Source organism: Colossoma macropomum, unplaced genomic scaffold, assembly GCF_904425465.1.
Source record: "Colossoma macropomum unplaced genomic scaffold, Colossoma_macropomum, whole genome shotgun sequence".
NCBI lineage: Eukaryota > Metazoa > Chordata > Actinopteri > Characiformes > Serrasalmidae > Colossoma > Colossoma macropomum.
In genome coordinates this window covers 9,835,414-9,848,837 of record NW_023494801.1, presented here as the reverse complement: position 1 = coordinate 9,848,837, position 13,424 = coordinate 9,835,414, and the positions used below count along the sequence as shown (strand labels likewise).

Here is a 13,424-nt window from a genome sequence, read left to right as displayed (position 1 = left end):
TAAATTGAACATATTAAAATTAAACAAGGCGATATTTTATATATATTTTTTGCCAAAATGTTAAACCAAACAAATAAACAGACATTGTGCATTAAAATCTGCAGGAGTTTGTTTCCTGTAGAGGATGTATTAACTTGTTTTTACAAATGTCATAAGTGGACATCAGGGGAAAAATTAAATACGTGAAGAATTTCTTTTCATCTGCCCTGTACTATTTTACTGTATGAGCATTTACTTTGGCATCTACTGTACTTCCCAAAAGCAGAAAAAAAAGACAGAAACACATGTTAAACACAGTAAAGGGTTGAATCTGATTAAAAGTTTTAATTAAAATACGAATTTACCCACAGATTAAAAACAAAAGGCAAAAAAAGCAAAATGGAGCTACAATCAGGCACCAAAGATTACATGTTTTTGTTTTTTTTCCAATATATTAACAATTGCGATAACGCAACAATAACATTATTTATTAAGCTATTTACTCAGATTATTTACTGAATTTCATCATCAGCATGATGTCCTTTTTGAAACATAGGCGAGTAAAAATAGGCCCATCAAAGACTTTCACAAACTGTCTGCACACCAAAGGCTTTTTTTTAAATGCCCCTTTACACACACACACACACACACACACACACCTACACACACACACACACACACACACACACACACACACACACACACATACAATCCTGGTTTATAAAATGGCCACAAAGATAGAGACACAAAAGGCAATAACAGGAGAAAAAGGCAGTAGAAGATTTACTCTCTGTGTGTGTGTGTGTGTGTGTGTGTGTATGAATTGTTTTCAGACTATGTTGAAATCTAGGCCCCGTTTCAGTACTTTTTTATAACATGCCCTCGCAAATTTCCCCTCACCACTTGGATGTGTGTCACACCTATTTTACACAAGCAGCCACTCTCAGAATTTGAGGAGTAGTAGACAGCAAAGAGCAGAATAACCCCTGGCAGGTTGGCCTCAGTGAGCTAGTGGACTCCTGTATATCAGAATGAGTAGTTTGCTACCTAAAACTTGGCAAGTCAAATGTTAAGAGTTTTAAAGTAGTGAACTTCTACAGCTTTCATACGGCTTTGTTTATTACTAATTTAACAGTAATAAAACAGTAAGAGGTTATCGAAATCCCGATAAATGTACCTGCTTGAGAGCCAATACAAATTACAAGGAGGCCGCATTTGTGAGCAAAAGCCAAAACTTTATCAGGAAAGGCAAAGACGTCAATATTATGTTCGGCAAAGCTGAGGGTTTCTGTGACGCTTTTTTTCCTCTTTTGCAGTTGACTTTTTTGTGAGTGAAAAAATACCTTGCATGCGTGCATGGTTGCTATTGCACAAAAGTGATGCAGCATGGCCTGCAAAGCAGACCAGTTTTTACAGTTTTTCAGTTTTAACGAGAGAAAATGTATTAATTCAGATGAATGCACGTGTGCATCCTGATAAAATAGTACAAATGTGACACAAACAACACAAAGCCCGAACATTACTCATAAAAGTATGTGAGTGTGAAAGGGGCTTAAGCCTTTTTTTAAGATCAAGTGACCCTTATTAGGGTCCCACAGTGGGGAAATTTCACCTCCGCAGTTAACTCACACACACTAAGGGGCAGTGAGCACATGTGCCCGGAGCAGTGGGCAGCCCTATCCACAGCACCCGGGGAGCAGTTGGGGGTTAGGTGCCTTGCCAAAGGGCACTTCAGTCACGTACTGTTGGCTCAGTGGATCAAACCAACGATTTTCCGGTTACAGGGCTGGTTCCCCAACCTCCAGACCATGACTGCCTCCATTTTTGTGTTTGAAATAGGTAATGTGTCAGGTCGCAGTGATTTCTGGGCAAATTCTGCCCCTAAAGTCGACACTTGTGCTCACTCGATCCCTGGCCCTCCTGAGAGCTCATCTAACACACTTTACTTGAGCTAATACAGTAAGGAAACAGGCCATAAGATAACATCGGGGATTCCCCCAAAGTTAAATGGTAAGGCCAAGTGGAGTGAGCGAGGGCTTGTTAAAACCAGTATTGAAACGGGTGGTAGACGTTGTCACACAATCAGCACCTTACTGCAACTAAAGTAACCAGTAGAGTAGCACAGACATGTCTCTACAGCCAAAACAGAGAGGCGACACTTTCATAACACACCCACACAACGTCAATATGAGTTAAGACGACCCACAGTGGGCAGTGGGTGTAGTTTCGTGAAATATTTCGGCACTTGTGAGTGGTTAAGTTGGGTGACTGGCACATGAACTGCAGATGAAGATGAACACATGAGACAGGACAGTGCCACATAATAATAACAACACAAACCTCTACTCGACAATGTCAGTCACCTGTGTTAGCCTTTGATGGAAGTGCTTTAGACCATTCTTTAGAACTCTTCAATTCATGTTTGGTAACGTTACACTCCTTCAAACATGTGGGAAATGATATCACATTTAATAAAGCAGTTTCAAAGTTTCTTTTTTTCTTGCATAATAATACCTGTTAGCATAATTTAAGTTAATGCCGGTGGGCTTTCGTGTGTGTTAGCCACCTTACTGAAGCTGTTCATACCACGAAAGTGAGTTTTAGAACAGCACACTGTACAGGCTGGAAAGACACATAGCAGCAATGGAGCTAGAACAGGCCAAAGATGTGATATAGTTTCTAGCATCTAATAAATAATTTCCAAAGAAACAGAGAAAGTATATACATGAAAAATATTGGCAGCTCTTTGCAGAGATCTGTTTTGATCTAGCCTCGATTTCCAGGTGAAAGGATTATCTGGATCCACTGCACCACTGAGATGGCAGTAGAGCATTCAAATACAAAAATCACTTTCATTTTAGCCAATATATCTGCTAGGTGAAATGAAATATCTTAGGGATAAAATTTATTTTAATATTAATGTAGTTTCCACTTCATTCAGTTCCATTGCAGAATTAACCTACTCAGGCTACACCCACAAATGCGCTCTTTCAAATGTTGCAAAACTCTCATTTAAGCTAATGAGATCTTGTAGAATACCACTCAGATTTTGTCAAAGTCTGTGAATTTAGAGTGCGTTATTAATGTCAAATGATATTTATTGTGTATGTATGTGACAGGTCACACTGTTAGGATAGACCTGTGGCAGTTTTTTTTTTTTGTAATAGAGCTAACATTAGAATGGTGGCAAAATTGTTGTCACTTCCAACCTGGCTACTTTCAATTAGCTACAACAGCATGGCTTGTTAGCGCAGCATTTTTAACTGGAGAACTAAACTTATTAGCTTTGAATAGGTTTTTTGCTATAAACAAAAATCCAGTCGCTATGAAAGAAGGCATTTGTGAGCCTAGATAGGTCAATTGAACTAAACTCAAAAACTTAGAAATCGAGGCTAGTGAAGTCCAAAGTGGGCATAAAGTCTTATTTAGTATCAGATAGACCCTGATTAAGACTACAGAGGACAAAAACACACATACACTCATGCACCCGTACACACTCGCACGCACTCACACTCACACTCACACACAAATTTGTGGTTATATGAGTCTTATTTAATTCTCCTTGGGAACAGCAACTATCCTCTTACTGGTAAGGGTTCATGCAGTATTACACAAAGTGAGATAGAAATAAAGATAAAAAAACTGAAACGAGCGCACCTTTGCCCCCCTTCCCTCCCCTCAAAATAAAACCGAGTGAATATGTGATGAGTGAAAGCCTGGTTGGTATAATGCGCTTGGTGCAAGTATGAACTGTACAGCGTTTTTCCTGTGACGGTTTCTCTGGGTTGTAAACAAATCCAGCTTTAGACATTCTTACCACTTTAAACCCTTATGCCGCCTTAAAGGAATAGTTTAACCAACAAGCTAAAGTGGCTAACAATGACTGGAGGCTAGTAGCCCCCAACTGGTAAAATGTCTTCAGCCCTTTGCCTTGTTTGTGCACTTTATATGTGTAAACATGTGTAGTAGGTCTAATCTAATCTAATGTCATTTACTTAATGCTCATTTGTTTTTAGCAACATTGACTAGCCTTAGCATTTTTACTTAATGCTAGTTGGTAGATTTTCTTTAATTTAGAAACATATGCTAACATGAGCTAACATTAGCTTTTTTAGCTAACATTAGCTTTTCTATACTTAGTGGTAACTGGTAGATTTTCATTTGTTGTTAGCAACATTAGCTAACATTAGCTTTTGCCAACACTTTACCTGAACCCTGTTACATAGCGTTGGCATAATGCCATTAACATGTTATATGCCATCATGGGTTGAAATGACAGATTATGGACAGTAATATAACAGTGTCATGTTACCGTTACATGTCATAAGGTCATGATGGCTAACTAAAGTACACAGCCAAAATTTAGCTTGTGACATAAGCCGTCACGACATTAAACGTTATGGCATCTGTCATGACAATTACCAGAAATAATAACCAGTAAGTAGAAGCAAACAGAAGTGAAGTGTTACCCTTTTTTTCTAATAAATCTTAATTTGATGATTTTTCATTCATTGTTAGCAACATTAGCTTTTTCCGACCGAACTATTCCTTTAAACCATCCCGCCATCCCCTTCTGTTCTCTCCTCGTTTTTCCAGTCCTCCTCCCTGGTTCACGGTTCTAGCGGATGTACACGTCTCTGCTCCACTCCTCTTGGTTTTGGTTGCGGCCCACTGTGCTCTCGCCCACCTCTGCGTCTTGACAGTAGCGCTCCCTCAGCTTGCCTCGCCCACGTTGGTGCTGATTGGTCATCGGCGGCGCTATGTTGAGGTTCTCCTGATCAGGCTCCGCCCCTTCATCCTCCCAGGACGCCTGTCGGGGGGCGTGGTGGGCGGGGTTTAAGCGGCCACGGCAGGAGTCCGGTTCCTCGTATGGATCTGTCTCCATGTCATCGGTGTAGGCGGAGTCACGACTGCCCTGCGTCTCCGAATCGAATGTGTCCTGCCGTGACAAGCCCCGTCCCCCTGCGTGCAACTGGCTGCGTGAGGAACGCAGCGGCTGCTTGCCACCCAGGTCGGTCTGGTAGTCCTGGAGGCCACGTTCTGTACCGGGCCCCTCCCTCTTCTGCTCACTGTGCACCAGAAATGGCCCCTGCAATTGCAAGCCACGGCCCCAAACCGCACGCCCAGGCCAACCAGCATGCAGAGACACACACAAAAAAAGAGCAGAGCAGGCAGCAGATTAGTGCAAGGGTTAGTGTTCAAGTTAAAGTCACACATGTTACAACAATTCAAATCAATACAAATCAGCAAGTCAAGTGGCTTTTAGGACCCTTGTACTCTATAGAGCAATGTGACACAAGTGAACCATTTACAGGAGCTATTACATACATAAATACAGCACTGTTCTCAGGCCACTGTTCTCAGTCAAATTAAACTTGTGGGTCCACAAATCCTTCTTTAGCTGGCCTTCTTGCTACTAGATGGTTAAGTGGATGAGAATAAGGTCACTAGAAATTAAAATAAGGTAGTTTTGAGGAGAAAGGAAGTCTGACTTTAGCAATGAAGTTCACCTAAAGTCAAAATGTACTTTTGTTTAGCTTGTTAGTTCATGCCAAAGATCATATTAAGCAAGATTCATCATATTTTTTAAAAGACAGAATTCTTAATTTATCTATTTATCCATTATCTTTCATCAAAATTCCATTATTTTTCCTCACTGCTAAAACTTTCTAATTCACATTGACTTTGACCATTGAAGATTTCTTTTTATGAAATTATGAAATGTTTGCCTCTGCCCTTTTGACCTGTATAACAACATCACTACTGCATTTGATATATCTTGACAAATTTGGATCAGGAGACTGGATGACTGTTTTAAAAATATCTACACTAACTATGCATTCTGGTGACCCATGCTGGTCAACATCACAGCAATTCTTAAAGATCCTACAATACAAATGAAATGAAATCCGTGAGTAAAAATGCTACTTACACCTCATTTAAACAAAAATATAAGCCTGAGGAAATGTCTATGTTGATGATAAGTGACTGGCAGGCACTGAATCGTCCTTAGACTACAAAAGGCAAGATGTTTCCAGCATATGGGATGTGGTTCATTAGCAGTTTACTGTAAATAGAGTAAAATGTTCAGCAAACGTTCAGCTTTCTCTTCTTTCCTTTTTAACCTTCCCTAACAGTAAAGATCCAATAAACAGGGCCTTCATATTTCACCTGTGTTCCCACATGTCAACAAGGAGCCACTGCCAGAAAAAGTCATGCTTAGGTGCATACTGATTAACTGTTAGTCAGGAGATTGGCAACATGATCTGTTCCTACACCTCATATGACTGGAAGTAACTCCACTCAACACCACAGTGGCTGCCATAGGAAAGGAAGGGATTTTCCCAGCTCACAGGTGACACTGTGTTATTACAGTACTCTCCGGACCTAACATCATTAGGTAGTATTCATATCTGTTAACATTTGATTGGGTGGAAACGTGAAATCTTGCTTAGTGGACCTCTAAAACTGCCAAGTTTCACCTAAAAGACATACAAGAAGACACACAGGCACAGAAGAACTTGTTGTTCATTAGTGCCCTCTAGTGGCTAGGATGTGAATATCATGTAAAAGTGAAATGTAACGTGTGCAAGAGTGAATCGCACTTGTTAGCCAATATGCTTAGGTTTTGTGCCTATAGTTTTATACAAGAGCAAAGGTCAGAGTCTAACTTATATAGCCAGCTGATCATTTTTTGTATTGTTTTTAAAGCATTTGTGTATGATTTTGTGGTTATTTAGGTGTTTATGCATTTTGAAACAATCTGTATTTCTACAGCATCTAAAGTACTGTGCTAAAATTAGAGATTCATTTATTTTGAATTTCGAGTCAAAATCACCATTAGGTGCAAGATATTAAGTTTTCAGCAGAAGACGAAAAAAACTGAATATATATATATATATATATATATATATATATATATATACATAAAAACAGGAATAGATACAAAAGCCTCAATCGTTAATTATAATATTTCTTTTCAGTATTTAGCGTGTCCAACTTTTGCCTTTATTACAGCTTCCATCCTTTTCAGGAGACTTTCAGGCCTTTTTCAAAGAATCTGCAGGAATATATTTTTTTACACTCATCCAAAGTTCAGTCTTAGAAGTTGGTTGTATTTTCTGCTTCTCACATTCGAAGTTCAATGGTGTTGAAGTCATGGCTCTGACTAAGCATGGCTCTGACTAAGCACTATTTATCTGATGGTGTCACGTGGTCTACCAGGTCTTGTGCATGGCTGTTAGGAGTCCCATTTTTTCCCAAAGTTTAATAATTTAATAAAAATGTAACAATAATAACTCCTGGCTTGGAAACTCTGTTTTTTTCTTTCTTGTTTTACTTTGACTTTCTTCTTCCTTATGCAAGTGGAACATCTTCTCTCTATTCTCCTCAGAAATATTTCCTGAAAAATTAATAACTTTTACTGAACGGCTGTTTTGACTGGAAATAAACAAAAGGTGGTTTACTTTTGCACTTTTTGATCACGTCTAGTGACCGTTATCAAACGATTCGCTCATATCTTGCTGCCATGACGACAGCACTCCTGTCTCCTTGACAACTGTTAAGGTGGAGATTGGGCAGATGCCCATCTTTCTTTGTTGAAACTGCAGTCAAAACACACATACATAGACACCCACAGTAATTTAAGTTGGGTAAACAGCATTAGCGTCCACACGCACACTGGGTTAGGATGAAAGCATGGTGTTAATAAGGTAAGAGGTGAGCTTGTTTTGCAGGACTGGTGCCATGGCAACACTGAAAGGGGCAGGGATCTAGCCTATGTTTCCCAGACAACAAAGGACCGCTGGAGAGCCCAGGCAACATGGTGTCTGCTGGGGGGATGGGCAGACAGTTGGGTATTTATAGGTGTATGTCTGGGGGGGCCTGGGGGGGCTCTAGGGAGGAGGGTGGGCAACAAACGAATACATATGATACCTGTTGTGTGTGTGCATGTAAGGGTGATGTATCGGGGATGGCATCAGTATCAGAGGAGACAGATAAATAAAAAAGTTGTGCTTGTAGATTTCTATCTGTTGAGCAGCTGTGTGTACTTCTCTTCATCATGTACTTTTCTTCATGCTGCCGAGGAAGAGAGCAGTTCTCCAACTCTACCCCCCCGCCGTGTTTTTCCCCTCCCCCCATTAGAGGGCGTGCTCCTCCTCTCGGCCCTCCCGCTCAGGGGCGGAGCCGTCCAGTAGCTCCAGGTTGCGACGCAGTGAGGTGAGCACCTGTACCTGCAGGTTGGAGACGGGCTCGGGGGAGGCGGCCAGCGCTGCTGTGGCCATCGTGCGGTTCAGCAGGGGGTTGGGGGGGTTGCTGCTGGGAGGGTGCGTGGCCTTCCAGTATGCCTCCAAATAGTCAGCCAGGTGCTCGCATGCATCCTCCAGCTGATTCTCGTCTAATATGATATCAAAGAGCTCCTGAGCAGGGAAGAGTGGAAAAGACATTTGTGGTGTTAATGTGAGAATGTGGAGAAGCGTGACTTATGCAGGAAAAAATACACATTCAAACTCATTAGTTTAACATTCTCTTACATACATATACCATAGGGGTGTAAATCTATGGCGATTCATTTCAATTATGTTTTTTTTAAACATAAAGCTTGTTAGGTGGATTTTTATGTTTATAATTAATTGATTATAATATTCCATCAGTCGCCTACTGATCAACGATGCTTTGATGCATTTGTACACCCCTAATACAGTATATGCAGTACTGTGCAAAAGTCAGAGACCACTTTTTCCTGTATTTAATTTCCTGTCAAAACAGCCATTAAACACAAGTTATTCATTTTTCAGTGTTAGGAAAAAAGTGAAAAACATATATTTAACAGACAATTAACACAGAAGCCTCAACAACTACATTTTTTTTAGTGATTAAAGTGTCCACCCTTTGCCTTCAGTTCTTTTCGGAAGGCTTGTTTTCAGTTTTCAAAGAAATCAATAAAGAAACGCCTCCAAAGATTAGTCTTAGAAGTTGGCTGTATTTGATTACATTCCCCAAGTAATTCCAATTACACATTTAGACTAATCAGTCCATAAAACCTTACTCCATATCTCAGATGTCCAGATTTGGTGGTTCTATGCAAAGCAATTTTTCTTGTTTTTGTCTATTTCCTTTTCTCAGTAACAGCTCCCTGAAAGCCACACATCCTTTTAGACATTTGAGTTGTCTTCTAAAGCAACTTCTTGGTTTTAAGATTGAAATGATAGAAGATTTAAAGTGGCTGTAGGTGCACAAAAGTAAAGAATGGGCAAATTAAATACCGCTAGCTTTGATATTATACTTAGTGTTAAAGGCATTTGTAAAATGTTTTATCATGAACAATAAATAAATTGTACCTAATGTATGTTTTGACTGGAAAGTAAATAAACAAAAGGAAGCTGTCTGCTTTTTGCACAGTACTGTACTTTATACATACATGCATATTCACACAAATACTCACAGGGGGACACTGTGCTAGTTTGTCTGCTGCCACCATTTGCACATTCAGATGTTTGGCTTGAGATTTACCTCTGGACTTAATCAGCCTTTGCAGTACCTAAGGGGTGGGTAGATAGATAGATAGATAGATAGATAGATAGATAGATAGACAGATAGATAGACAGATAGATAGATAGATAGATAGATAGAAAGATAGATAGATAGATAGACAGATAGATAGATAGATAGATAGAACAAAGAGCAAACAGCTCTTGACTGAAACAGACAATGCAGGAGACTGAAGCATTAAAAAGTGTTTGTATGTATTCGTGACTGAGTGGAAGTGTGGGTGCTGTGGTTACCTTGGGCGAGGCAATCTTAATGTAGACTATTATAGGAGCCAGTGATGTTTTGGCAAGTTGAGACGGATGGTTAATGGTGTCGGCGTCCAGAGCAACCAACTGCAGAGTCCGAGCCAACTCGAAAATTCTCTCTATCTCACTCTGCACCTCAGCTAACAGAGAGAGAGAAAGAGATTAGAAAACTCTCATACTCATAGTGGTCTACACACCGAAAAATCTAATTTATTTTATTCAAATATGTACATCAATTCTATATGAATAAAATACACAGTTACTGCCAAAAGTAAATAAACTGAATGATAAAATGGTGATAATGTAATAGATTTTATCAGGCGCATCCACATGGCAGAAAAAAAAACATTTGAAATGCCACTTTGATGCTTGAATAACAGCGAATAATAATAAATAAAAAAAAACAGTTTTCTATACTTTGACAGAATTACAAGTCCAGGCAGCAAGCCACGTGGATAATCAATAAGTGGGGGATTTCACTGCATTTTACTGAAGACAGAAAAACAACTTTTCTCTCAGGTGTTTACTGTTTGAAGGCTGCTGGCTACATTTTGCTGTTGCAAATCTGCAACAGTGTAATAACTGTCAATCAGAACTCTGACAGTTGGTTATGTTCTCTGGCATAGTTGGCTAGCTGTCACTTGGACATGTCCTGATAATTTGAATCTGTGAAATTAAAAAGTTGTGCCTTCTTGTTGACTGCAGTTGAACTTTTTTTAGCTCCATGATGCTCCACACTAAAAGCTACTATGGGTGCATAAAATGTTGCTATCATGGTGTTCTTGCCACATTATTTTAAATTAATTTTTATTCAGACCATTATTCCTTTTTACTACTTTGTGGGTCACGATGATTGGTTGGTGGGGCATTGCCCCATTGAATAACTCCCTGATGCCTTGTCTGTGTTTTATTCATGTAAAAATGAGACACACATTTGAATCAAGTAAACTCAATACATTAAAACACTTTCAGTGCACACAAACAACATACAACAAATAATAAAACTGTAATCTGTGCTGTAAATGCATGTTAATATAACAAACTTTTTCACTTTTCAGAGAAAAAGTGATGAGTGGTGTTCATCACAGACACGTCACACTGCTGTTTTAATGAGAAAAACAGATTTCTGCTTTGAAGTACTAGTCACACTCAGAAACTCAAAAGTCGTGGTGAGTTAGTATCATGCATGTGGAGGTTATTGTGATTAGAGCAGAGGCTCCAAAACCTTTCCTCAGCGACCCCAAGCCAGGCCACATTTTTGTTTGTTCCTTATCCTGAAATTTGTGCATATGTAAGCGCAGTGCATGTGCACATTCAAAGTATTGCAGCTTCATTTTGCACTGTGCAGCTGGAACACTGGCAACCAAATCCAGACAGCAAGACAGAGACTGCACTTAAAAATGATTATTAAATAGTTCACAGGGCACAACCTTCAGAAAAAAAATGTTTACAATAGGGGTTTCTGGGCACCATCTCTGTGGAGATTAAAAGTTTTGTCAAAGTTTTCACAATTAGCTGATGAGTTTGATAATTAGCTGATGAGCTGATTAGGTGTATTTAATGAGGCAGAACGCTAAAGTCTGCAGAGATTTGGCCTAGAAGGAACCAGGTTTTGGTGTTTTTCCACCCAGCAGTGCGGCATGGTACAACTGCAAAATCTTAGTCTTGCATTGTGTCGTCATTTTCACTGCCAAGTGAAGTACAAATGAGTACTCATACTGAATTTGGTTAGCTTTTGTGCTGGGGTACCAAATGTGCCGCACGGGAACGTATGGGTGCAGGTCAAAATAGTGTAGACCACTTACTCTAATGCAATCATCACAGACTCGTTGCACCTTGTCAACTGAGTCATAGGACAGCCATTACTAAAAAGCTAACCAGAATCCCCAGAGTAAATCCGAAAATGCAGCTCCTCCGTTGTTGTTACCGCTATGTTGCCTGTATTGCTACTGTGTTTACCCTCACACTGTGAGAGAAATATGTGACCACACAACCTCCATAGAAATCCTCCTACTTACACGGTTCTCTTATGCGATGGGAGGAGGACACAGATACACAAACAGAGCATGGATAGTTCCGGGTTTGGATTATTAACTGTGCCATGCCATACTGAGCTACGCCTAAGGCATGGAAAAACTGATATAGAATCTTTACATTGTTTGGATTAGGTTCTGTTGTGATGGATAGTGGTGCACGTCATTTATATAATGTTTAAAAAATCTATAGCTCTTACAACCATGAATAGCTGTACACTAATATCAAGTAATGCTATATTTTTGGGTTGGCATCATAAAAAATCTATTAAAAAACATCTGAAGTTTTGAAGAACCTTTAAGAAGAGGTTCTTCAATGTCAGAGGTTGTGCTTTTTGAAAAGCTACTGCAAAACCATTGTAGAGTTTTTAAAGAAACTTTTTAAAGAGTTCTTTTTTGAACCAACAGTGTTTTTTTTGGCACCTCTCCAAAGAACGTTGGTTCTTGGTACTTTTATTTTTGAGAGTGTTGAGTGTGTATACTACACCAGTGTATATTGTTCACTAGTTGTGTATATATTTGTGAGTGCTGTGTTGATATGCTAAAGAATTTCACTTCATGTTTACAACAAATGCTGGCAATTAGATATGCTATGTCGGTACTGATAGGTATCTGTATTGGGCTGATATTAGTAGAAAATGCTGGATCGAATATTGGAAGAAAAAAGATTGAATCCAATGGAATTCTGTAGCAAATCTATCCCAAAATAGCACTCACATTGTGAGTTGTTAGTGGAGGTACTAGTGTTTTTGAGTAGTTTGAGCATGAAAGACTACTGTCAAACACTTTAAGATCAGTTAAAAATGGTTCCTGTTAAAGCTTAGTAGCTGAGAACGAATCATGTAAGATGACAAACAATGTTTTCCTTGCAAGCTGAAAGTTTTTTCAGTTGAGCTGCAAGCAAAGCTGCAACACTTAGTAAAACCAAACAGCCAAACTGCTGAATACTTTTGATTGTATCAAACACAAACATTCTTACATTCTTAATAATCAAGAACCTAAATGGTTCTTGGCTTAGAGCTATGGTTCTAGGAAAAAAATGTTAACTGATATGGAACCTTGACATCAAATGAACTTCAAAAAAGTTCTGCACCCTCATTTGCAAACATGGTTATTTTGAGAACATTCACTGAAAGGTTTCTTAGGGCAGAGGTTCCCAACTTTTTTAACAGCACAGACTGAACTGCAGTTCATAACAGATTTGATGGCACAGTAGGGGGGCTGAGAGGGAATTAGCTCAGATATTTTGCTGTTGTCAAGGAATGGCAAAGCAACTAGAGTACCAGTCTATGGCCTGGCAGTTGGGAACCTCTGCTTTAGAGAACCAAAAGAGGTTCTTCTGCAGCATCGCTCTAAAGAACCATTTTTGGTACCTATATTGTTAAGAGTGTATGCCAAGTTCCATTTTTAGAATTACTTCAGTCCTTGATTAAGCATGCAGCAGGCATATTAAGAGCCTCTAATAAAAAATAAGAGGGTGTTGAAGGTGAAGCCACATGGATGGATGGATGGATGGATGGATGGGTAGATGGATGGATTTTGAGGTTTTTGAGGAGAGATGAGTGAGATGAGAAGATACGTACCCAGTACGTCTGAGGTGGAGAGAGAAAGAGGG

At 39.5% G+C, this 13,424-nt stretch overlaps 1 protein-coding gene across 4 annotated transcripts in view; it reads right to left on the bottom strand.

Annotated features, from left to right (window-relative positions):
• Positions 1-292: 292 nt before the first annotated feature.
• Positions 293-13,424, bottom strand: part of cacnb1 (calcium channel, voltage-dependent, beta 1 subunit) — a 55,700-nt gene continuing 42,568 nt past the window's right edge. For 3 of the 4 annotated variants that reach the window (XM_036589498.1, XM_036589499.1, XM_036589502.1), the window contains 5 exons: positions 13,393-13,401; positions 9,765-9,916; positions 9,425-9,520; positions 8,214-8,399; positions 293-5,068 (listed from right to left, as the gene is read on the bottom strand). In XM_036589498.1, the coding sequence (XP_036445391.1) occupies positions 4,598-5,068; positions 8,214-8,399; positions 9,425-9,520; positions 9,765-9,916; positions 13,393-13,401 (914 nt within the window). In that variant the 3' untranslated portion in view covers positions 293-4,597. The remainder of the gene's footprint in view (positions 5,069-8,213; positions 8,400-9,424; positions 9,521-9,764; positions 9,917-13,392; positions 13,402-13,424) is intronic. The other variant, XM_036589500.1, reaches the window with a different exon arrangement.